The following is a 26,856-nucleotide window of genomic DNA, read 5'->3' as shown; positions in this document are numbered from 1 at the left end:
AATATGTGTGAATGCCTTTTCTAAACCGAGTCTGTCCTGTGCACGGCAGTGAAAAAGCTGCAGTCTATGCTGGAGGTCAGAAGGCAACAACATCGACAGAATTCCAGTTTGTTACAGAGCAAAGCAAGATACACATGTGACGAACAACTAGGCACAAAAATGAGCATCACAAAGGTAATTTCAGAATGATCTGAAAACATGCAGGCTGCAGAGAAAAACTGCAGCCTGCAGGAGTTTCAAGGTTTTTGTAAAACCACATCAGTTTGGTAACTTGAAACACCCTTCGTTTGTTGATTTCCTCCTGACAGGTCAAACTCACACACTTCACAACACTCACTGAAATGGTTGGTGGTTGCAGGATGCAGAACTTATTTATTCAGGGAAAGCAAGCAAATTATCACCTCACTGTATTTCAAATACATGTTAGATCCAAATAACATTTTGTCTTGCAGGTTAATTTTATAGAATGTACGATAATTTAGCCAAAACCAACAAGCTCAGTTTTAAACACTTAATTTAGTTCCTTTATGTTAGAGACCAACACAAAGTAGTCCATAATTGTAAAGCCAAGTCAACAAGAAATATAGAATTTATGATTTTCCTTTTACTACTCTGTATTTGTTGATTCAACTGTTTGATTTCTATAGGATGAAAGTGAAACTGGTAACACTTTATTTGACGGGGTGTGCATAAGGCTGACATGACACTGTCATAAACATAAGGAGTCTTCATGAATGTTTATGACTGTTGTCATGAAATGTCAATAGGTAAATAATGCCACTTTTAATGCAACGTTGCTCTAAAAGTTGGATTGAAAGTCTATTAAAAGTGCCAACTTTGCATGATTCTGTAAATAATGTCACTTTAATGGGTAAATAAATGTCAGTCTTATGCCCACCCCATCAAATAAAGTGTTACCGTGAAACTCAATGAATGAGAATATTAATATAACATTAATTTCCTTCAGTAATTCAATTCAAAAGTGAAACACATATATAAAATCATTCCAAACAGAGGGATTCATGTGGTTATTTATGTCTGATATACACCTGCAGCTGTAAAACCTCAAACTACCTCAACTTAGTTTATTTCAATGCTAATTGACGCTAAAAGCAAGGTTATTTTTGTCACAATAAATGGGTAAAAGTTCCTCTGCGGTTTAGGTGGGGACGCTGAAAAATCCTTTTCCTTTTAAAGGAAGGCGGCTCTGACAGCTAAAGTTTTCACATTAGTGCTTAGACATGATACTCAAAGACCAACCAGAACGCCCAACATTGTCCTTTTCACAGTGAGTACATAAATAAACTGTATTTTTTTGTACTAAAAATACAGCTTTAATTGACCCTTATTGCTAGATTCGTGCTGGAACAAATTTTAAAAGATTTGTTCCTGTTTTAACCAAAATATATACATTCTATAACCAGATGCAGCTCCCAATCCATCCATCCATCCATCTATCTATCTATTTGTTGTTGTCCCTTGTTCTACACATTTGAATTAAATGGTGAGACTGCCTCAACTAGCATGCAGTAAAGCCCTACAGAGCTCTGCTCATGAGCTAATATTGGAACCAGGTGAGCTGAAGCAGAGAGACAGCTACAAGTGGCAGGACACCAGCTGGAGTTTGAAACCACTGCCCTAAAAGGTTGCAAAGTGTTGGGGTAGAATAAGGGATTTTGGCCGACCCAGGATCAATTTGGATGATTAAAAGCCAACCAAGTAAAAGAAAAAATTGCAGCGGCCAGAACCAAAAGTGTTGCCTGAAGTGATACTAGATTAATTGTTTTCTGTAGCTATTTATGTGTCATAAACAAGTGAATAAACATTGAGAACACTAGGTTTTTCATCTCAGATGCACTGCTGAGAAACTGAAAATATATCCAAAATTCTGTTTTGCATTTTCCAGAGGGAACTGCATATTTTTTGAGTAAAGTTCCTTGAAGTTTTGTATCTCATCAATCGCATAGGAGGGCGAGGTACAGAGAAGATCAGGCTCTAAATCCTGAGCAAACATGTCTGTTGTGACTCGTGTGGATCTTTTGCTCTGCCTGTGAGAGTGACGTGAAGTTTGCGTCTTGCAACACACGCAGTGGAAAACTACCACAGAGTTTGGTGAGTTATTGAGGCTCATTCCTGAGAGTTGAAAAAAAAGACACCCAGAGCGGTCAGACAGCAGTTAAAGCAGCCCACAATTGCCAACATTTTCCTTTATGGTCATGACATTAAGAAGGCTACATAATTAAACCTGTTTATATGTTACTATGTGTCCTTAGCAAAATCCTAGAACATCAGAGATGCTCACAGATGCATGAGCATCTTCACTGTAGTTTAAGTGACTTCACTTTCGGATAAGTCTTGGTGTATGTCCACACTACCAAAAGTATCAATACCTTTTTTTAATCTTTGTTGGGATCACTGTGCTGCTCCGGCCAGTAGACCAGCTTGATCTCAACCTTATAAAGAAATTGTGCAGAGAAAAATGAGAGACTTAAGACCCAGCAATGCAAACTGAGGCTGCTATCAAGGCAATGGGGGACGTGAACACTTCGGCAACGTCACAGGTTAATCTCCTCCTCCAATACTGCTGGATTACCAGAATATAAAACTTTTAAAAGAAATTGTCATTATTTGGGATGCACCAGTAAAACTTCAAACTGAGCTGTCAGAGGTGCAGTGGGAGCTTTTATTCAAGTTGAAAGCAATGTTATTTTTGTCACAGTACATAAATAAAAGTTCTCCTGCAGTTTAGGTGGTGATGCTACAATGTCATTTTTCTGTTCTAGTCACCTTCCTTTTTACACCTATTACTTAACTGTGCAACAGGAAACCCACACTAGAGTTTCCACACCAGTGCTTAATAAGTAACACAGACCCAGAGAAACTACCTTCCCAACAGCATCTGGGCCGCTTCCACTGTAAGTACTTTATCTACCGCAGAATTGATACAGTTGATACAATTGATCTCTTGTAATCAGATTCTGTTGTGATATGGATTTATGAAATATTTGTTCCTATTTTGACCAACATATATGCTTTCTTTCATCAGATGCAGATGCATATTCAGTTTTATCTCAGTCTAATATGGATACTGCTATCACAAATCATAGCAAATGCAAAAGGTTTGTGTATATATGTATGTATGCGTGTGCATATGTGTGTGTATGCAAAACGTTTATTGCCTTTTTCATTTATTTTTAAAACACAGATGACCCTCACTGGAAGATAAACGTGAATAAGACCATAAATGCAAAAAAAGGCTCAAATATAACTATATATTGCACATTTGAAATTCCTCCAGAACAAAAACCAAACATTATAGTTTACTGGAAAACAGATGGGAGCAGTAGCTGCAGCAAGAACGACAACGACAAGCGGGCATTCGCGTTTCATCCTAATTCGTCTTGTATAGATCAACACTTCAGGAGTAGGACAAAACTAATTGGAAATGCCAGCAATGGAAACTGCTCTCTACAAATCTTCAATATTATGGAAAGTGAACCATCAATCTACCTGCGGGTTTCTGGACGGAACAACTACTACAGTTTCAAAGAGCACCTTGTCAACATTACAGTGGATGGACAAAAATTAAGTTAGTATGTTTTATATTCCACCAGTTTAAACCTTTAAATTTTCTTGTGTCACAGTCACGATTTGGATTAATTTGAGTCTTTCCAGTTAGCAGTCACACAAATCCATATTTCTCCAAATGTCTGGAAAAACAGGTTTTGTTTTTTGTACTTTTTTCACAGGTTCCCCAAATCACACAGATGATACCTCATTTGAGAATGGAACAAGTGATTTTTGTTATTTATTTATTTATTTATTATTATTTAGTTGATTATTCAGTTTGTTTCTCAGAAACAAATACATACATGCAAAAATTCAGTAAGGTTTCTTTAATGAAAATGACTATTGTTCACAGCAAGCGCCACGCCTCATGTGCCTGACGTGCACGACGATGACAAAGAACTGTATCTGAGCATCTTTCTGCCACTTCTTGGACTTCTCATTATTGCTGCAGCTGGGACAGTCTTTTACAAAATGCACAAGAGGTAAGCAGCAATTTTATCTGATGTTACAAGTAAATATCATTAAACAATAAACATTTGCATATATATATATATATATATATATATATATATATTTTTTTTTATTATTATATATATATATATATATATATATATATATATATATATATATATATATATATATATATATATATATATATATATATATATATATATATATATATATATACAGACTAAGTTATTCCAAGAGTTGTAAAGATTTTTTTTTAAAATATCTATTGTATCCACTACTCCGTGATTATCTTCAATATCCCAGGTCACACATGATGAACCGTGAGGAATCTGGATATTATGTAAACTTCAGACGGACATTGTCAACCCCACGCAAAAGGTTCTGCAGATTTTGTTTTTAAAATCTTTACATAATCTTCTTGCATTATACTATTCTATGAAAAGTACTTGCCAGCTTATAGATTTCTTTAGCTTCGGCTTTGTCAGCTTTACTTTCTTAAATTTAGCCTTAAAGAACCTCAATAAACATAAAAAGTTACTTCAAAATGATTGAATTTTATAAAGATCTTGTTTGTTATTTTTCCTCTGTGAGGTTTTGTGACGTTATTGATGGTAATAGTTCCCTTAATTGTCTGTGGACAAAGTTAAAGTAAATGCTTTCAAAAAGTAGTGAGAGCTAAATAATGAATGGCCCGTTACCTGATTTGTGGGAACAGCCCTTACAAAAAAATCCCATGAAAATCACATGTGACTTTCACATGTGATCACATGTGGTTCACACAAATTTTTACACATGAATGATGTGAATCACATGTGAAAGCATATGAATATCTGTGATTTTGGAACGTTTCGTGGTAAAATCACATGTGACTCACATGTGAATCACACATTTCCACATGTGATCACATGAAAATCACATGTTTTCACATGTGATTTTTTGGTGGATTATGTGATCACATGTGATTTTCATGGGATTTTTTTGTAAGGGAGCTGATCTACTAGATGTAGCAAGAATGGCCTGTATAGGGCAATGGTATAACATCTCCATTGAAAATAGCCCCAGACTTTGACTAGGCCATTGCAAATCCTTCAATTTGCTTTTTGAGCCATCAGTAGGTGGAATTGATAGTGTGCTAGGTTGGTTTTTCTTATTAAGTAAAATCACAATTTGAGAACTACAGAAACAAAATCTTTGAGAATGTTTGTGATTATTTATACATTTTGTCTTCTTAGCTTAGTAACTTCAAACAATTATTTACCCAATAATTTAACTAAAATTGAAACTCTCCATTTTCTCCTTTTTCTAGTGAACAATTTTGTACAACATCAAATAAAATGGCTCCAGATGCAAAAGCCATTGATGAACCTGTTTACTTAAATCTGCAGGTATCTGCAATGATAATTGATTTTAAAATCTTTACAACTTCAAGGCATGTCCAGTAGTTATCTTAAATTAACTTTGATCACATTTTCCTCCTTTTCTTTTTTAGACATCAGCATTTCAGATGGAACAACAAGTGGCAACCGTAGAGAACATTTACGGAAATGTGGACTATACAACTTAGAAAAAACATCTGCTTTCATCCTACAGTATTGTATTTAGCTTTCAAATGCATATGTGCAATAAGAAGGATTAAATGTGTCAACTAGATTGAGAAGGACGCACTGGCTTGCAGCACAAGCGTGGAAACTCCAATGTTTAATGAAAAGGGAACCTTATTCAGCAATGTGACCAATGCAGTTTGATATTTCCACCTTCACTTGACAAAGCTTCAATAATAATAAAAAAATCCAGAAGTTCACAAATATGAAATGAGCTGACAACATAATGTGCTGTGTAAATTGTAATAAATTGTTTGAGTTTTTAATAAGGATTTTCAAGACTCAAGAACTAAAGTCTGCCACCTTAGGGCCTCTGCTGTCTCTCTGTTAGCTAAAGCAAACATAAACCTCAGTAATGTTTGCTTTTAAATGGCAATAAAAATGCTAATTGTACTGTCCATTATATAGCATTGTGTACATGGAGTTATCTTTATAAAAGAGATTGTAACCTGATGTAAACTACCTTCAGTCCACTTGTTAAAAATGACATTTTTCTACGTTGCTTATTCAAAGATCAGTTTTGAGAATTTAAGCAAATTGTGACAGTTTGAAATTTTGTAATAGAGCTACAGGAGAAGAATAAAAATATAATAAATATATACAAGGCAAATTCAATTGTATTTTTTTTTTAATATTATTTCTTATAATTTTAAAGACCTTCTGCTTACAGTTAATAAAAACAAGACATTCGAGATTAGAACGTTATACTAGACCAATAAAAAAACAAACAAAAAAAATTATAATACAGAAATGTGAGCTTAACAGAAAGTTTAATACATATTAGTTTCCATCTGACAAAAAAGTCTTATCTGAACACACACACACACATACGTATATATTCATAATTGTGAACTGTATTTTGAACAAACAAACTAAAGTTTTAGGATTGTAGTTGTGATCTAAAATGCAAATACTGTGAAGCAGCATTATTTTCTGATATACATAATGTTTACAGAGCAGGTCTGCTGCCAGTAATTCAGTAACTGCTCCATTTTAAACAAGACTGCTACTAGTTACCAGTTTGTAATAGCTTACTGGTGACATAAATACCAATGAATCATCATAGAATGACAGGGAGATAAGAGTTATGCTCTGATCTGACATGCTTCACTTTACTGCCTTCCTTATTTTCTATTACACAATCTTGCAAGTGGAAACACCCAAGGATTTTTTTTAAACGATGCTGCATTTTATGAACTCATGAAGCAAAACCAACATCCTTTAGCTCCTTCTAAAATCCAGCAGATTGTTGATTTATAGTAGATTGGGCTACTATCTACTGTAAATCAACAATCTGCTGATTGTTGATCAGGATAGAGTAACTGATCAGGTTAGAGTAAAATTTTGCTTTGACAAAAATATGTATGTTTTTGTTTTTGTCAAACAGGGATGCATGTGGACAGTACCGCCACACGCAGAAAGTGGATAATTTTTTATAAATTCAAACAGTTTAATCAAAATACTTTTTTTGTTGTTTTAAACGCAGATGCAGCTTGGACAGCTAACATCATTCAGAGTATTAAAGTAACAAAGGGCTCAAAAATAACCATTTGGTGTGCATTCATTGTTCCTCAGAAGGAACACACTAAAATCATTACTTGTCATGACTTGGACATAATTCAGCCAAGTAACACTTACCTAATATGTCCTACGGAAGGTCCTAGGCCTTCATTTGTAGGAAGCATCAAAATGTAAAAGGCCATCATTGTAAGAGTGCTTAAATTTGGATTTATGATTATTGGTTTTGCTGGCATAGTCATTTGATTAAAAGTTAGGACTATATCATAAATTGGTCACAGACCTGGTCTCAGGAGAAGGACACAATAGATATAAAAATAAAAATAATCTTTACAACTCTTGGAATAACTTAGTCTGACTCATGATGTTCACATTTTGATTGAAGAAATTTGATTTAGAAAATAATAGTGATGAAAAAGAATGTGCTTACAGAAGTGTGTGCACTCTCTTCAATGTGGATGTGGCCAGCATTCAAATTTATATAAATCAGAAGTCAGTTTTCTTACAAAAATATTAGTAAGACTCATTTTATATTTCCTGTATTTTTGTATTTCCTAGTCACTGTGCTGATAGACTCAAGCTACATTGAAACCTGCAGATTCTATTTAAGTATTTTTCAGTTATTGCTACAGTAAAAGTAATTAACTTGAGTAAAAAACAGGCTGTTTGGGCTGTTTGTTCATTTTCTGCATTTAGAGTTTGAATGTTCCAACTTGAGTCGAAATGAAACATATGAGGAATCTACTGCTTGAAACCAATCATAAAGTGTCACTGGGTTAAAATGTTTCATTTTCAATGTTTGAAAAGTCACAACAAAAGTTCAAGCACTGTAGCTACTAGTGTTTCAAAATGTACATTGTGTACTTGTTGCAATAATTTAGATAACCGGTGACTTGCACTGCATTTTATTTTTTTCTGCATTATTTTGTGACTATGTTGATGCTTGAAATGGATTATACAATGGTTAAAATAAAACTGCTTGAATCCCTTTGGCATTGGCAAAAAACTGTTGTTTTAAGTGTAGGCTCAGTAGATAAGATCTGTGATGTTGGATTTTCTTTTTGCTTTTACCTCACTCTTTATCTCCCTTAATTCAGCTGACTGATTAACCGTGGTACTGGAACACTTATTGTTCTAGTACCAACAGCAAGTGCTGCTTACTGTTTTCACTATTAGCAGGTAGCTATATCAAGCAACTTTCTTTTTTGCATATTACCAAGTGAGCTAGAACATCTTTAAGTTCTGCTTTTTCTAGAAAAAGGCTGTGGTCACAGGAAGACGTGAAAAGACGCACAGCCTGAACATGTTTGTCAGCACACCCACGTGTATGTACGACAGCCTAATTTCTTGGATTCATAACACTTATCGTCCATAATTTGAAGTTGAGTTCAGTGTTATTGTAGCCACGCATGAAGTAAACAGTAAAAATGTGGATCTTCTACAACACAACAGTTGTGTAAAACTGATGTCAATGGCAACGCCGCATGTTTAGGAGGAAGTAAGAAAAAAAACTATTAGCAATACTAGCACACTCTGAGGTGTGTTTTAATTTTGTCATCAACAACTATAGAACTGCAAAGCTCTTCCAACATGAATGTTGCTTACATCTTGTAAACAGGGAAGGCAGTAAAAAGCAGACAGACCAGAGGTGATAAAGATTCAAGCATATATATATATATAACTTTATTAATCCCCCATAGGAGAAATAACAGTTGGCATAGCAGCCCAAGAAATAGCAACAACATAAAACAATGTATAATCAGGACTATTATTTTGGTGATGTGGTGTTGTGGAGCCAGATGGCACAAACGAGCCTCCGATCTGCTCTGAGGCCTGGAGCTGAAAGAGTCTGTGGCTGAAGGAGCTCCAGTGCTGACTAAGCTCAGCATGGATCAGAGGGATTGTCCATGAAGGCCTTTAACTTCCCTCTCACTCTTTTCTTGGTCAATCCCTTCACACTGTCCGGTTCTAGTCCCACAGCCAAAGTGGCCTTCCTTTCCAGCTTACTTAGCTTGTTGATGCTGTGTGACCCAATGCCACCTCCCCAACACACCACAGCAAAAAAAAAAAAAAAAAAAAAAAAGTGGATTCCAGTCCAGTCTCACTCCAAGGCCATGATAAAAAAAGATTTATTATTATTTTTTTTTTATGAATGGAACAGATTTGTTGAAGAGGTGGTTTACTGTAAGTCTGTCTTTAACTGTTCTGATGTTACAGAGTCTAGATTCATTTTCTCCATTATGGACTGGTAGAATACCTGCAGCAGTCTAGTGCACACATTAAAAGACCTGAGCCTCAGAAAGAACAGCCTGCTGTAATCTTTCCTGTAGAGGCATTTAGTATTGTCCAAGTTGTTACAAAGTTGCTCCCTTGAGTACCTATAGGTGCCCTCCATCTCAACCTCTTCACCCTTTCTTAAAACAGGGGTGTGGGGCCTTCTGCTCAAATTGTATTAAGCTGGAGGTGATAACTCTCACACCATCCAGTGAAGCTCTCAATCAAGTCACTGTCTTCCTCCTCCCTGTCATCTGTAGTGCAGCCAACAATACAGGAGTCATCTGACAACTTCTGTAGGTTGTTTGTTCCAGAGCTGAAGCGAAAGTCAGAGATGGAGCGTGTAAAAAAAAACCAAAAACTGTTATAACACACTTCCCTGGGGTGTGCCCTTGTTGCTCACCACAACATCAGAGAGAGAGATGTGCAGCCTGACACACTGCGGCCTGTTAGTGAGGTAATCAGTAATCCAGGCCCCCAGGTCTTGATCTACCTGCATCACAGATAGGATGGTATACGAAGCAGAAAAACATCATCCTCACTGTGATATGTGGTTTATCCAGGTGGCATAAGCTCTGCGAAGTAGCATCGTCCACGCTGAAGTCAGCCTACAAAGGATCCAGGCAAATCGTAAATGGACTGTCCCTTCTTTGGGACAGGGACAACACAGAATGTCTCCCAAATCTTTAGCACCTTCTTCAGCCTTAATGGCAGGTCAAAGAGATGTCGTAGCTCTGCTGTCAAATATTTGGCTCACATCCTGAAGACCCTTGGATTGACGTCGTCGGGTCCGGATTCTGGCCAGCTGTCATCTTACCTGGCTGGTTTATAAACAGAAATTAGTGGGGGGGTTTTCAACAAGTGTGTCTTTTTTTATGGCAACATGTCACAACCTTTTTCCCAGAAATTATGAACAACATAAACAGTTTGTGAGATAATTTGAACTAAATTGAGGAGGGTGATAAGATTCTGCTGAGGTTAATAAAACAGCATGAACCCAACTGTATCAATGCAGGCTTTTCTTCAAGGTCCTCAGTCTGTTTCCCCCCCCTGAGCACACTGTGCACAAAAAAACAAGAAATAAAACACACACATACTAAATGCACACACACTGTTGGAAAGATTGTGCGCAAAATTGTTTCATTTTGTAATCTTCTGTGTATGTCACACAATGAACCTGACAGTCAGGGTTGAACACCATCATCATTAAATGAATACACACAAGAAATACACAGCATGTAAAATATTCTGATTTCTGCTGCTACTTTTGTGACCAGGGTTAGATATAAACAGTGTTGGCATAGTTACTTTGAAAAAGTAACTTTAATCGGACTACTGATTACTCCTTGAAAAAGTAACTTAGTTAGATTACTGACTACTTGATTTGGAAAGTAACTAAGTTACACTAAAAGTAACTTTTTAGTTACTTTCAGCAGCTGCTAACAACAATGCTCCACCTCCTGTGAAAATTACATTGAGCTTTGCCAATTCTTAATTGTCAGCTATTTTATAATGATAACATCAACAATGTGTCTCCACTGATAAGGTTGAACTGAAGAGGAGATTGTAGAAAAAAACAGTACAAAAAAATAAAAAACCTGAGTAATTTGTGTGGTCCACTGTTGTCTGGAAAACTCTAAGAAGGATTTTAAAGTAAAATGAGTGTTTGACGGTCCTGACCATGATGCTCCTTCCTGCAAAAGTCACTTTTAGGATGGTGTTGTCGGGCTTTTGTGCACAAACATTCCTCCTCCAATTGTCGTGTCTAATCTCATCTAACTGGACTATTTTTTCACTGGCTTGACAAAATTTTCTGCAGGGGGGTCTTCTGCAGTGAGTTTGCTTAAAGGTCATTGTGGTTGATCTCAACAGCTTTTGTTAAGATCAACCACAATGATAAAAACTGTACTTGCTGTTTTATGAAATTTCCAAAGCTCTCTGCGAAGGCTCTTTGACTGTTGAATAGATCATTATTCTTTTGAACCATCTGTAAGAAATATTATAAGAGGCAGCTGGTCATAGCTGGTTTTTAGGTGAAATAATGTTCTTACCACTTCCAGATTATGATTTACTGAAAAAATTAAGAAGCTTAAAAATGTAATCAACGTAACCGGTGCTATCAGTTTGTTTCGCAACAGTAAAACATGCTTGTGATGTTTCCTGTGTTTTGACCAATCACTCTGTGCAGTATGTTGGTTTAAAAAATAATAATTAGCAGGTCACCAGTTAATATCAAACCAGCTGCTATTGAAATCCACATGACAAGTATTGTCCTGTTATAGATTGAAATCAAAATTATAAGTTTGACTTTATGCAAATTCCTCCAACTCATTTAAGTCAACAATACATTTTACCTTTTTATATACACAAGTTTTGGACTTGGGATTTTTTTATACACCAAAAAGCAACAACATTTGTTACAACCAAAGTACCAGGAGAAGTAAATACACACAAAAATGCAAAACACGCTGAATCTTCAAAGAAATAGGCTACACCAATAAAAGGCCAGTGTAAAAATAGACCAAAAGCTCTGATTGTTGTTAAATACATTGTTGTGTCCAATGGTACTAGGAATGTGTTAATTATAAAGTGGCCAAAGAGTGAATTTTCAAACAAAGAAACTACAACAGTGGTGTGGGTGTCTAGTTACCTTGCAAAATTGTGAGTTCAATTTCAGCTTCCTACTGTCATATATTGATGTGCCCATGGGCAAGGCACGTGTAGAACTGAATGGATCTGTGTAGTTGATATGACTAGAAAAGCACTATATTAATTGAGTCAGTTCATAAGTATGTAACTTTTTTGGCACCATAATTATCAGCTAAAGCCTTAACATGTTTAACATGAGGGAAAGAAGTAAAATTATGTTTCATATTGCATTTGAACATTTATCTGGGTACTGCCATAATCGCACCTCACTGACCTGCAATATTTTCTTACCACATGTTTTTTCCTGGGAAATGTTATGGGACTTGTCAAGGATTGTTGGTTAGTGGTGAGGATTCAGACGTGGTGAGACCCAGGTTGAGGTGCTATAATGATAGTCCTGGTAGCACAGGTGAGCAATGAGCCAAATAATTCAAACACTGGTGGCACTGGAGACACACACTTACGAAAAAAACATGACAAGAGTCCGGCAGGAAAACAGACACAGGTATAAGTACACAGACGGTAGTCAGGGGAAATGAGGGGCAGCTGGAAACAATCAAGGGGTAGCCGAGTGTGACAAAGTGGTTCAGTTTGTGTTCACCACTTGTCCCTTATTCTTATTTCTGATTCATAATGTTTAAAGGTAAACATTCGTTTACAATTTTGCTTCATGTACTATCCTGTGTTTGTCTGTGTTGGCATTATGTTGCAGTTTCCATCTATTTATATGTTTAGTTTAAAGCTACTACTTCTGGATTATTGTTTATTTTGGTTCAAAGTATATTTATGGCATTTGTTTTCATTTTAACTCACCATTGTTTGCCCCTTGTAGTTCTGCAGCAGGGCAGGAGTATGGGAGGAGCGGGCTCAGTATTTCCTGTTTAAATGGCTGGATGATGTCATTGATTACCTTGCTGGGTTCTACCAATTAGAGGGTTTTCTTTGGAGTATTGCTTTGTTTATTTTTCTTTAAAGTAACTTTTTGAGTTATCTTGTATTACATGGTTTATTTTGCAGACCCTTCCATTATGTAGATGAGTTTATAAATTAGATTAATTTATTCTTGTTTCTCTGTTTAGATTTTGTTTATGCTTTATTTTTACCTGTTAATTGTGGTTTGGTCCACTCAAGTAAAGGTGTATTGTCAATTGGCTATAAAAAAACAATGACTTCTTGGAAGCTCGGGAGGAATATTTTTGTTATTTAATAAATTACCTTAAGAAAACAAAATTGATAGAAAGAATATGTGTTATTTATTTATTTATCTATTTTTTGGGGGGATGGGAAGGGATATATATATATAGCATCCCGGTCCACACTGCATTCCAGTTGATGGCGGTAATACACATCAATAAGTTGCTTGCCAACCGCCATAAAAAGAAGAAGAAGAAGAAGAAGAAGCTCGGGAGGAGATTGGGAGTTGGAGGAACAAGGAGGACTTTGAGTGGCGCGGGAAAAACAAAACACACAGAAATATATCGGATTTTGAAAAGGCGGATTTGGGCATAAACTGGTATGTGAATGGATCGGTTGGAAATGGAGACAGGAAATGAGAAAGACATGGATTTTGAAGGGTGGACGCCAGTGGGGAGAGGAAGAGGTAGAGGACACGGAAGAAATAAGATAGATGAAGGAAAGGAAATCAGTAATATTCAAGGTAGTAAACGAGTAAACAAGGTACTTCTTCTGAAAGTAGTTCAGAAGAAGAAAGGATTTAAGGAGGAAAGTTGTGAGGGAGGAAGAACAGGATAACATGGAATTTGATTATAGAAGAGGTGTTTGTGAATGTGTGCATGATATAGATGGGTAGAATATAAAGTTATATATAAGTATGCATGTGTGTGTGTATGAGTATAGATATGTATGCTTATTTATATGTATAGGTAGGATTTATTTATTTATTTATTATTACTTATTATTTATTATTAGGCGACATAGGAGACAAGCCCTTCGAAGGCGATGAAGAAGACACCAGAGGGACCTACGAAGAGTGGCCGATGGCTCTGGATGACCAGTCGACAGCACAGGAATGTTAGCTACCAGCTCTTGGGTGTTAGCTGCTGGCTTGGGGAGGCTAGCCGCCTGCTCTGACTCGGGAACGTTAGCTTCAGGCAGAGCACTGGGAGACTCTGGAAGGGAAAATTTTGTTACCCGCTTACCAGCCCTGGTAAGCTGGCTAGATGCCCATTTGTCGGGGCTGGATGTTGAAAGAGCTGTGGAGGATGACTGAGAACAGAAGGCAGGGATGTCTGGTGTAGGTGTTAGTAGTTTGCCTATTATCAAAGCAAAAGCTGATTGACAGTGCCATGCCTCTTCCTCAAATCAACTCCAACAAGTCGACGAAAGGGAGAAGAGGAGACTAGTCCCGCAGGGCAATGATACAGTTTCTGGCTACCTAAAATGATCTTTAGATGGAGCAGGGTTGAGCCACTGTATCAATGAACTCTCTTACTGTCCATTGAAGATGTTAATGTTCTTCTGGAGCCATTCTGTTGATTTTACTTCTTCTCTTTTCTTACTTCTGCAAACCTCACCGTTCTGGCTGGATCCTTCTGTCATGAATTGTTGGTTAATGGTGAGGGTTCAGACACGGTGGAACCTAAGATGAGGAGTTTTAATGAGAGTTTTTGACGATGATCACAAAAGTACAGAAGTCCAGGCAGCAGAGGTGATCCATGAGACAAGGAACTCAGACACTGGCAGCACTGGAAACACACACGACTGGAACAGGACAAACAACTAATGAGAAAACCACAACAAGGATCCATTAGGGAAACAGAGACAAAGGTGAGTATAAATACACAGAAGGTAATCAGGGAAAATGAGGGACAGCTGGAAACAATCAAGGGGTAGATGACAACAACATCCATCCATCCATCTTCTTCCGCTTATCCGGGGTCGGGTCGCAGCTTCAGAAGAGAGGCCCAGATTTCCCTCTCCCCAGCCACTTCTTCCAGTTCCTCCGGAGGAATCCCAAGGCATTCCCAGGCCAGCCTAGAGACATAGTCCCTCCAGCATGTCCTGGGTCTTCCCCGGGCCTCCTCCCGGTGGGACGTGCCCAGAACGCCTCACCAGGGAGGCGTCCAGGAGGCATCCTAACCAGATGCCTGAGCCACCTCAACTGGCCCCTCTCGACGTGAAGGAGCAGCAGCTCTACTCTGAGTCCCTCCCGGCCAAGCCACCCTACGGAGAAAACCCATTTCGGCTGCTTGTATCCGCGATCTCGTTCTTTCGGTCATGACCCAAAGCTCATGACCATAGATGAGGGTGGGAACGTAGATCGACCAGTAAATCAAGAGCTTCACTTTTTGGCTCAGCTCTCTCTTCACCACAACGGACCGGTACAGCGCCTGCTTGACGGCAGACGCTGCGCCAATCCGCCTGTCGATCTCCCGCTCCCTTCTTCCCCCATTCGTGAACAAGATCCTGAGATACTTGAACTCCTCCACTTGGGGCAGGACACCCCCCTCCCCCGACACGGAGAAGGCACTCTACCCTTTTATGGCTCAAGACCATGGCTTCGGAATTGGAGGCACTGATCGCCATCCCAGCCGCTTCACACTCGGCTGCGAACCTCTCCTGCGAGAGCTGCAGATCATGTCCCGATGAAGCCAAAAGGACCACATCATCCGCAAAAAGCAGAGATGCAATCCTAAGGCCACCAAAACGGATCCCCTCAACACCTTGGCTGCACCTAGAAATTTTGTCCATAAAAATATTGAACAAAATCGGTGACAAAGGGCAGCCCTGGCGGAGTCCAACTCTCACCGGAAATGAGCCCGACTTACTGCCGGCAATGTGGACCAGACTCTGACACTGGTCATATAGGGACCTGACAGCCCGTATCAAAGGGCCCGGTACCCCATACTCCCGGAGAACCCCCCACAGGGCTCCCAGAGTTACACGGTCGAACGCCTTCTTCAAGTCCACAAAACACATGTAGACTGGTTGGGCGAACTCCCATGCACCCTCCAGGACCCTGCTGAGGGTGTAGAGCTGGTCCAGTGTTCCACGACCAGGACGAAAACCACACTGCTCTTCCTGAATCCGAGGTTCGACAATCTGACGGACCCTCCTCTCCAGAACCCCCGAATAGACATTGCCAGGGAGGCTTAAGAGTGTGATCCCCCTGTAGTTGGAGCACACCCTCTAGTCCCCCTTTTTAAACAGGGGAACCACCACCCCAGTCTGCCAATCCAGGGGAACTGCCCCCAATGTCCATGTGATATTGAAGAGTCGCATTAGCCAACACAACCCTACAACATCCAGAGCCTTAAGGAACTCCGGGCGGATCTCATCCACCCCCGGGGCCCTGTCACCAAGGAGTTTTTGACCACCTCGGCGACCTCGACCCCAGAGATTGGAGAGCCCAACCCAGAGTCCCCAGGCTCAGCTTCCACAATAGAAGGCATGTTGGTGGGATTGAGGAGGTCTTCGAAGTATTCTGCCCACCGGCCCACAACATTCCGAGTTGAGGTCAGCAGCACACCATCCCCACTGTAAACAGTGTTGGTGCTGTACTGCTGCCCCCCCCCCCGAGATGCCGGATGGTGGACCAGAATTGCCTCGAAGCCGTACGGAAGTCTTTCTCCATGGCCTCTCCAAACTCCTCCCACACCCGAGTTTTTGCCTCAGCAACGACCCGAGCCGCATGCCACTTCGCCAGCCGGTACCCATCGGTTGCGTCCGGAGTCCCACAGGCCAAAAAGGCCTGATAGGACTCCTTCTTCAGCCTGACGGCTTCCCTCACCAAAGGTGTCCACCAACGGGTTCGAGGGTTGCCGCCACGACAGGCACCAACAATCTTGCGGCCACAACTCAAATGAGCCGCCTCGACAATGGAGGCACGGAGCACGGTCCACTCAGACTCCAAGTCCTCCACCTCCTCTGGGACATGTTCGAAGTTCTGCCAGAGATGGGAGTTAAAGCTTCATCTCACAGGGAATTCCGCCAGACGTTCCCAGCAGACCCTCACCACACGTTTGTGCCTGCCAGGTCTGACTGGCATCCTTCCCCACCAGCGGAGCCAACTCACCACCAAGTAGTGGTCAGTGGACAGCTCAGCACCTCTCTTCACCTGAGTGTCCAAGACATACGGCCACAGATCCGATGACAAAGTCGATCATCGAACTGCGGCTTAGGGTGTCCTGGTGCCAAGTGCACATATGGACACCCTTATGCTTGAACATGGTGTTCGTTATGGACAATCCATGACGAGCACAGACGTCCAACAACAGAACACCACTCAAGTTCAGACCAGGGGGGCCGTTCCTCCCAACCACGCCCTCCACGCCTCACTGTCATTGCCCACATGAGCGTTGAAGTCCCGCAGCAGAACAAAGGAGTCTCCAGGTGGAGCACTCTCTAGTACCCCCTCTAGGGACTCCAAAAAGGGTGGGTAATCTGAGCTGTCGTTTGGCCCGTAAGCACAAATGACAGTCAGGACCCGTCCTCCCACCCATAGGCAGAGGGAGGCTACCCTCTCATTCACTGGGGTAAACCCCAATGTACAGGCGCCCAGATGGGGAGCAACAAGTATGGCCACTCCTGCCCGACGCCTCTCACCTTGGGCAACTCCAGAGTGGAAGTATGTCCAGCCCCTCTTAAGGAGACTGGTTCCAGAACCAGAGCCATACGTCGAGGTGAGACCGACCATTTCTAGCCGGAACCTCTCGACCTCACACACTAGCTCCGGCTCCTTCCCCACCAGAGAGGTGACATTCCAAGTCCCAAGAGCTAGCTTCTGCAACCGAGGATCGGACTGCCAGGGTCCCCTCCCTCGACCGCCACCCATCACACATTGCACCTGACCCCTTTGGCCCCTCTCATGAGTGGTGGGCCCCCTCTCATGGGTGGTGGGCCCATGGGAGGGTGGACCCATGTTTCCTCTTCGGGCTGAGCTCAGCCGGGCTCCATGGGTAAAAGCCCGGCCACCAGATGCTCGTTGTCGTGCCCCCCCCCCCAGGCCTGGCTCCAGAGTGGGGCCCCAGTGACCTGCGTCCGGGCGAGGGAGCACGCAGTCCAAAGTTTTTATCCATCATAGGGGTCTTCAGGCTGCACTTTGTCTGGCCCCTCACCTAGGACTTGTCTGCCTTGGGTGACCCTACCAGGATCATTGGGGCACTCAAACCCCTCTACCACGATAAGGTGGCAGCCCAAGGAGAGGATGACAACAACATAGGGCTAACAAACACAGAAAACCAAGTCCTCACAGGACTGATGAAAAATATTAATATTCCAAAGATCTGATCTAATGTCAAGCATTATTATATTTAATTGCTGGGTACACTACGCTGACTTTCAGGAAGTTATCCATTAAGATACCTGAACTAATTTTACACCATAACCATTTTATTCAAAGACCACATTGTTGCAGATTTTTAGTACATGTGCTACATTTATTTATTTTTTCTCCATCTAAAATTTGTTCCTGGAAAATGTACCAAGATTCAATGTAATAATAAGCTTATGACGTGGGGAAAGTTTGATTGTAACAATTTCTGGCTTAAAGGTCGAAACTTTTGCTTTATAAGCACAAGACTCACTCTCACCACACAATTGGACAGAGATATAATCTTTGGCTTCAAAACATTCAAATCTTACAAGATTTAATTTCGGTCATTTGTTAAAGAAATTTCAAGGTGAGTGGTTCATTATTTTTAAGATTAAGAAGAATTCACTAAAGACTTTCATATGTCTACCCTAGTCTTTATGTTGGTTTTTTATACTTGTAGTCAGTTAATGATGGCCCTGAAATTGTGGGTCTCAATTCTGATGGTTTGTGGTAAGTTTGCTCTTATAATGACAATTGATGGAATATCATCATTCTATCACTGTCTACTTGCTAAGAAAGTATTCTGGCTTTTGTGCTTTATTGCAGGGATGGCTGAATCTTTAGGCTCAAGCAAGGAATGGAAAATAAATGTGCCATCAAAAATCTCTGTTCTTCAAAACTCATGTGTGGTCATTCCCTGTAGTTTCGTTTACCCCAAGACAAGAAAAATATTGACAACATGGAAGGGATACTGGAAGAGAGGGGGCACAGTTGTCGCATCAAATTTCCCCAATTTGAAACCAACGCATGAGTTCAACCATCGATCCAGAATTACAGGAACTCTTCAAAGCGGCAACTGTACCTGGCAGTTGAATCGTGTCAGAGAAACCGACACTGGTCCGTTTTACTTCAAAATTGAAATTCCAGAACATAAAAGCTTCACTTTCTCAAAAAATACTGTGACCCTCAATGTCTTCCGTGAGTATGTTAGAGACCTTTTCAGTAATTCTAAACCATTTACTTCACGATAGTAAAACATGTTTGAATAACTATTTAACAACTGAATTTATGAAAATTGTTGATTGTACAGGAGTTCCTGAGCCCCCCATCATGTCTGTTGCAGTCCAAGATCAAGTGACTGCCACTTGCAAAGTTACTCATGTCTGTCCAGCCTCTCCTCCCAAATTCGTCTGGAGCCACACTGGAAAACTGAAAACGAAGTCAAAAAAGCAGAATAAAGGGTTGTGGTCAACAACGTCGACCCTCACCTTTACTCCTCAAGAAACCGACTTCAACAAGCCTATAAACTGCACTGTGTTGTTCAAAGTCAACAAGTCTACAAAGGGCTCTGTGCTTCTCATCAAGTAGAGTACCAAGTCAATCTAAATATGGAGTACTAAATTAGAGCAATAATTTTAGAGCTATCTGCCATATGACAAAGTGATTTTGCAGAAAAAGGCCCGATTTAGTAAAACTACAAAAAAATTAGAGAGACAAATTCTTATTGTTGCATGCTTTGATTCATATCATCTTTTGAGTTTAACTTTACACTGACTATTAAATTTAAGTCATACTCCAAAGTCTCCATGTTTTTTGTATTAAATCTTTCATCAGAGTGCTAAGACATTGGTGTGTTTTTTTATCTCTTAACTTTTGTCTCAATTATCTGGAGTGTGTGAAGTAGGGGACTGTTGTGGCTGCAGCCTCCCATTTGTGGTGAATAGAGAACATAGAATATTTTATTTAGCACTTCAAATAGGCCACAAAGAACCTTCAACAACAGAGGAACTGCACAAATCGTGACATAAGTAATAGTGTCATGCACTTTAAATCAACATTGTATGATTCATTGGGTAAATTTTGCTGCCAGCAAAATATTTTTACAAGGAGAGTCTCATACAAAGAAAATGTAGATAAAATATATATAGGAACCTAAATTTTCTCTATTAACTGTAATATGATAGTCTTTCCTCTTTCAAAGACTGCGATAATGACCTGATGCATTATATTTAAGTCCATTGTCAACTCCACTGTCAAAAAGAAAAGAAGGGAAGTAAAATCAAAATTACTATGCCGTTATTTTTGGCATTTTCCATGCTTTTGAATCAGATAGCACACACACTAGTTATGCATAGCTCTCTGTTTGTCTACTAGTGGTAGTAGTGGTGTGGACCCAAATGCAGAGAAGTAGACGTGGCAACTGAGTTTGATGATTCAATGACGATATCCAGAGAGTACAAAGTCCAGGCAGCACAGGTGAGCAATGAAGCTAGAAACTCAAAACACTGGTAGCACTGGTAACTAGAGAAGAGATTGATACAGTGTACGAAAGCAAAGACAAGCATCCGACGGGGAAACACAACCAGAGGTGGAAATTAAAAAGTGTCTCCACCAGCCACTGTTTTTCATTTTTTTATCTTTCAATTTCAAACCCCACAAGTACACGCAAATTATAGGAAATGTATGATTTATTCCTAATGTTACGGAAAATTATTATTTTGGAGTGCTTAATACAGCTAATCTTACCCCAGATGTAAAGGTTATAATGAACAGTCTGATTTTGAACAAATTTCTTAATTTTAAACAAGTTTGTGTAAAGGATTTGAAACTAAAACTACTCTATCGGTAAATATTTAGAAGTAGGTCAAATCTGTGATCTCTCTGTGAGGTTCCTCCTGCTGTGTTATCAGAGGTCAGGAGGCCATAAAATTAGTATTGCCTGTGAAACAGAACTCGGTTGGGTTCACAGAACATTAAAGGTCTTTTAATCACATCTGGCATGGTTTAAACTAAAATGCAACATAGAATGTTGAGATCATTAACATTTTTCTAAGTATTAATAGCAAGTTTATAATTAAAGTGCATTATCTAAGTTTAGAATGGTGAATGCTGAATGTATTTGAAAATTGTACTGTCTATGATAATATCTGAACCAAATGGAAATTGTTTCAATGAAAATGTGTTGTTTAGTATTAGAAAATTGTTCAGGATTTTATGTGATAAAGCAAGGACTTAAATCTTTGGAAAATGCTGAATGCAGTAGACCAGAATTAGGTTTGTGAAGATAATCTATTACTGAGCTTAACTTTGTGAAGGAGACGCTCCGAATTTCACAGGTATATGTGAAGTCTTGTTTTATGCTTTTATTTGCCCAAATGGCCTTAGAGCCAGAAGACCAGGATGCAGCTGCTTGCTCCATTGTTCTTCCAGAGAGCAAATGGCCTTTGATCTCTGGCGTGAAATTAAGGGAAGGTCTAAGTTCCTCTGAGTGTTCAGGGGAGCTCCTGGTTGGTCGAACCAGGGGTACGCCTTAATTGAATACATTAACAAGGAGAGAAACGCCTTCACTATAAAAGTTAGTGCACAATGTTAATAATTCAGATTGCTGGTATATTTCTGCCGTTTTGGCATCAGCCTTCTCCAAAGACATGTCTTTGCCTTTTCTTTCTCTGTCCTTGTTTTTATTCTTTGTTTGTCTCAGGTAATGAGTCTGTATCTTGGCTGCTTTGCAGCTCATGTTGTTACTTCATTGTGGTTTCCTATGAGATTAAACGCTGTAACTCTGTGACGTCATCACGCTTTCTCGCTCCTGATTGGCACACGCTGCTCGCTGGAAGAATCCGGGAAATAGGAAGGAAATAGAGAGAGCCAAGCTTTTTCCAAATTAAGCTAACTTATTATTTCTTTCTTCAACACTAACTCTATGAAAACCAACTTACTGACAATAAGTTTACCATACAGATGTACATATACAGAATAATTTAACATAAAGCATGGACAACTTAACGGGCTTGTAGTGCAATAAGTTAATTTGAAGTAATTACTAACGGCAAACTTTAACTACTCAACCCTAAAATTCTTGCAATCATATGTTGAACATTTCCACATTTTGGCAACAACTCTCCCTGATTTATGTGTTTATGTGTCTAGTCATTTTTAAAATATTTTTAAATTGTACAATAGTTGTTTTCTAACAGTTTTATTTGTTTTCTCTTATTATATTTTCTATTGAAATTAACAATTATTACTAAAATATCTCACGGGCCATCATGATTACGGTGTTATGGGTTTTTCTGATTACCTGGAGCTTAGTGTTAGCTAACATTTTCACTCATTCTTACGGAGCAGCAGCAGCTAGTCTGAACTCTTCCTCAATCTGTCCCTGGTCACGTCTCTCATCATCATCCTCCAACAATATTAAAGCCAGTGAATCGCTAAATCACTCTCCTTGTCCGCTACTGAATGAGTCGAACATTTTCCAATGTCAATAAAGAATTTAAAAATAAAATATGCTGTTTGTGTCAGCTGATATGGACAGTGATGCCAAAAGGAAAAACGAGGTTGAAACTTTTCCGTTTTTCTTTTTTGTTTGGTTTTGGATTTTTTGTTGTTGCTTTTTTGAGTAACAGATGTTGACGTTTTGAAAAATGTCACAGAAGTTTGTAGCAACTTCCCTTTCTGAGAGTAAATTCTGAACACACTTACATGCATCTGTGGGTTTTTCCACACTTGACCAAGAGTACATGCCCGTCAACAACCACACATCGTTTATTATTGAACAGTCATACTCTTAAGTTTGCAGGTCAACAACTACAGGATCATCATTTGATCCTTTTAAAGTTCATCTCTTTTGTCAGAACAGTTTTACTTTTTAACACGTTAAACAGATATCACAATCTTCCACGTAAAAGAGGAAATTCTAAAGACAACAACACTTGCACAATGTGTTGAAACCAGATGAGTCCTGCTTCATAAACAATAATTAAAAATACATTTAGGTACACTTTTACAACAGCTTAATAGCCATTATTGATACATGCATTTACAAGACTTATTTTGAAAAGTTATAGCTGCAAGCAACAGTGTCTTATGAGGCACTCTAATGTTTGAGAGTTAAATGTAACCCAAAGGAAATGAATTCTAAATATTTTTAGAATTCATTTCCTTTATTTAACCTGGTTAACACTGTTGAGATGTAGATTGCATTTGAAAGGGGAACTGCAAAGAACATCTGCAGTACACAGAACAAACTTAAAATATAATTAAACCATTAATTACACAACACAATATTAATATTTTTTCCTCAAACAGGTAGACAGACTGCAGCTTTTCCTTTATTTATTAGACATTGTTTTGCTTTCTCGTGTGAAAAAAAAAATCAGTAAATAAACTGCAAGATGCCACGCCAATGTTTGTCTTTTTGGTTTGCCTTCACTTCCTAAAACACCTTATCTGACATTATGTCTTTTTTTAACTCACATAAAACATTGAGCTGGACGGGCCGTGAAACATTTTTTCCCTCATCGTTGATAGCAGCACAGTACATTGCTCCTATTGTTCTAGAAACATTTGGCACTATGTAGAGGTTTCCCTGAGAGATCTGTGCTCCAGTTTCATTGTGCCACTCATAGCGACTGACAGGAGGGTGAGCCTCACCGGAGCAAGTGAGATCCACAGTTTCTCCCTCCTTTACGTCGACCTTGTACTCAACGTTCACATTCAATGGTGCATCTGCATGAATATATAAAAACAGTTATATATTCATGCCATATTAACTAGATTGTTTATGATGGCGTCTGGTACAACAGCGTCATGAGAAAGTAAATCTACTGACATTGTAAGTCCTCATTTGGTAGTTAAGCTTAAATACGATGTAGAGGCAAACAGTATTTTAGAAACATGCCATGATAATATGACAATTAATTATAGCGTCATGATCTACGCAAAACTCTGTTTTATTTGTCTTTATTTAAACAAAATTACATTGAATCACTGAAAGTTGGATCATGTTGGCTTTCTTAGCTCACAATGTTTAGATGGTGAACTGGAACATTAATTAATTCATTTTAACCTGACTGAATGAATTTGAACTAGTTCCTGTTTAGGATGAACTGGCATCACACTGGCATACATTTATTGGTAAAATTATGCACAAAACATTGAATTCTTAAAACCATCATGCAGCAAAATGCAACTTTGCCACACCACCTTTTCAGTTTTTTTACCTCTATGTGGCTTCTATATTGCCTTCTCTATATTTTCACTTCTCTTTTAAAAGTTTTTAAAATGGAAAACACATCGAATCTTCAAAGAAATTGACTACAGCATGAGAAGACCAGGGTGGATTTAGACCAAAAGCTCTGACTGATGTTATAAACACCCTATTGTTTGTAACATCAGTCAGAAGGTCCAACCAAGAACAATGAATGTGTAAATTATAAAGTGGCCGAAGAATGAATTTTCAAACAAAATTTAAAGCTGAGCTCAATTTCGACTTCCTACTGTCATATGTTGATGTGCCCATGGGCAAGGCACGTGTATAACTGAGTGGGTCTGTGTATGAAGTAATTGATATGACTTGAAATGTACTATATTCAACGGGTCAATTCACAAGCATCTGACAAAAGTGGCAATAAATTCAGAAGCCATATGTTTCTTAACAAATGGATATTATTTTGTCACCATAACTATGATGAGCTAAAGCCTTAACATGTTTAAGAAAAAGCAGTACAAATATATATTCCTTTTTGCATTTTGACATATAGAACCGCTGAAAAATATTAATATTCCAAAGATTTTATCTGATGTCAAGCATTATTATATTTAATTGCTCCACACCTGATGCTGGGTACACTGTGATGACTTTCAGGAAGTCATGAATAAGGATGCTTGTACTGATTTTACAGCATAAGCATTTTATTCAAACAACACGTTGTTGCAGACTGTATTTAGTACATGTGCTACATTTATTTTTTTCTTCATCTAAAATATTTTCCTGGCAAAAGCAAATAAAATGCAACAAAACAATCAGCTTATGTTTTTGGGAAAGTCTGATTTCAATCTGTAACAATTTCTGGCTTCAAGGTCTGAGCTTTTGCTTTATAAGCACAAGACTCACTGTCACCACACATTTGGACAGAGATATAATCTTTGGCCTCAAACTCTCAAATCTTACAAGGTTTAGTTTCAGTCATATGTTAAATAAAATTCAAGGTGAGTGGGACATTACTTTGAAGATTAAGAAGAATTCATCGACACTAAAGACTTTTACATGTTTATCTTAATCTTTATTTTGGATTTTTAGACTTCTAGTCAGCTAATGATGGACCTGAAACTGTGGCTCTCAATTCTGATGGTTTGTGGTAAGTTTGTTCTTATAATGACAATTCATGGAATATCACCATTCTATCACTGTCTACTTGCTGAGAACATTTAACTGTTTTTGTGCATTTTTGCAGGGATGGCTGAATCTCTAATCTGGGGCAAGGACTGGCTCATAAATGTGCCATCAAGAATCCCTGTTCTTCATAGCTCATGTGTGGTCGTTCCCTGTGTATATATGTATCCCAAGACAAATAAAGTATTGAACAGATGGCGGGGATTCTGGAAGAGAGGGGACACGATCGTCGCATCAAATTTCCTCAATTTGAGACTAACGGATGAGTTCCACAAACGATCCAGAATTACAGGAACCCTTCAAACCGGCAACTGCACCTGGCAGCTGTATGGCATCAGAGAAACCGACACTGGTCCGTTTTACTTAAGAATTGAAATTCCACAACATAAAAGCTACAGTTTCGTACAAAATAAGGTGACCCTCAACATCTTCCGTGAGTATATTGGAGACCTTTTCAGTAATTCTAAACCATTTACATGTTTGAATAACTATTTAACAAGTAATTTTGTGAAAATTGTTGATTGTACAGGAGTTCCTAAGCCTCCCGTGATGTCTATAGAAATCAGTAATACAGTGACTGCCACCTGCAAAGTTACTCATGTCTGTCCAGTCTCTCCTCCCACATTCTCCTGGAGCCACAACGGAAGAAGGAAAACGCAGTCAAAAAAGCTGAATTATTGGTTGTGGTCAACAACGTCGACCCTCACCTTTACCCCTCAAGAAACTGATTACAACATGCCTTTAAACTGTACGGTGAGATTCCCTGGCGGTAAGACTACAGAGGGCTCTGTGGTTCTCAGGTAGAGCACCAAGTAAATCTAAATATGGAGTACTAAATTAGAGCAATAATTTTAGAGCTACCTGCCATAATGTGTGATTTTGCAGAAAAATGCCAGAATTAGTAAAACTAGAAAAATGAAAAATTTATAGAGACATATTCTTATTGTTGCATGCTTTGATTCATATCACCTTTTGGGTTTAACTTTACCTAAATCTCTTGATTATGTGTTAGAGGCAAAAAAGTTAGGATTCATTTTTTAAACCTTTAATGATTTTCCAATAGGATTTGTGGATTAATTTTGTTTAGCTGTTTTTCTTTCTTTTCCTCTTCATCAACTGTAAAATCATACTCATGAGTATAAACATACATCATACTCCAATGTCCCCAAGTTATCCTGTTGGTTTGTATTAAATCTTTCATCAAAGATTATAACCTTGGTGTGTTTTTTATCTCTTTATCTCTCAGTAGGAGTGTAACCGGTAAACTTTTTATGGATGCAAACTCAACTAAAAACCAACCTGTCTAGGATTTAAAACATAAT

The 26,856-nt window shown here is 38.9% G+C and overlaps 2 protein-coding genes and 2 long non-coding RNA genes across 6 annotated transcripts; 3 read left to right on the top strand and 1 right to left on the bottom strand.

Moving 5' to 3' along the window:
• Positions 1 to 2,666: 2,666 nt before the first annotated feature.
• LOC122831370 lies at positions 2,667 to 8,791 on the top strand. Its single transcript, XM_044117498.1, has 8 exons — positions 2,667 to 2,915; positions 3,047 to 3,119; positions 3,206 to 3,589; positions 3,750 to 3,794; positions 3,923 to 4,052; positions 4,345 to 4,419; positions 5,348 to 5,426; positions 5,531 to 8,791. Exons 2-8 carry the CDS (start codon positions 3,047 to 3,049, stop codon positions 5,603 to 5,605), a joined length of 861 nt encoding a protein of 286 aa, XP_043973433.1. The 5' UTR covers positions 2,667 to 2,915; the 3' UTR covers positions 5,606 to 8,791.
• Positions 8,792 to 8,819: 28 nt separating this feature from the next.
• LOC122831383 lies at positions 8,820 to 12,969 on the bottom strand. Of its 3 annotated transcripts, XR_006370684.1 has the most exons (4): positions 12,897 to 12,969; positions 12,375 to 12,480; positions 10,437 to 10,493; positions 8,820 to 10,255 (listed from the first exon to the last, which is right to left on the bottom strand). It is a non-coding gene; the product is annotated as an uncharacterized LOC122831383 (long non-coding RNA). The 3 variants fall into 3 exon arrangements; XR_006370685.1 differs by lacking the exon at positions 10,437 to 10,493 and having other exon boundaries at positions 12,358 to 12,480; XR_006370686.1 differs by lacking the exon at positions 12,375 to 12,480 and having other exon boundaries at positions 12,897 to 12,938.
• Positions 12,970 to 18,623: 5,654 nt separating this feature from the next.
• LOC122831381 lies at positions 18,624 to 19,979 on the top strand. Its single transcript, XR_006370682.1, has 4 exons — positions 18,624 to 18,724; positions 18,818 to 18,867; positions 18,964 to 19,335; positions 19,448 to 19,979. It is a non-coding gene; the product is annotated as an uncharacterized LOC122831381 (long non-coding RNA).
• A 5,271-nt stretch (positions 19,980 to 25,250) lies between these two features.
• Positions 25,251 to 26,856, top strand: LOC122831376 (sialic acid-binding Ig-like lectin 14). The gene is made up of 4 exons (XM_044117505.1): positions 25,251 to 25,350; positions 25,442 to 25,499; positions 25,596 to 25,967; positions 26,064 to 26,856. The coding sequence occupies exons 2-4, from the start codon at positions 25,457 to 25,459 to the stop codon at positions 26,336 to 26,338; spliced, it is 690 nt and encodes a 229-aa protein (XP_043973440.1). The 5' UTR covers positions 25,251 to 25,350; positions 25,442 to 25,456; the 3' UTR covers positions 26,339 to 26,856.

The sequence above is a fragment of the Gambusia affinis genome, linkage group LG05 (assembly GCF_019740435.1).
Source record: "Gambusia affinis linkage group LG05, SWU_Gaff_1.0, whole genome shotgun sequence".
In the NCBI taxonomy this organism is placed as follows: Eukaryota; Metazoa; Chordata; class Actinopteri; order Cyprinodontiformes; family Poeciliidae; genus Gambusia; species Gambusia affinis.
This window is presented reverse-complemented; position numbering and strand designations above follow the sequence as displayed.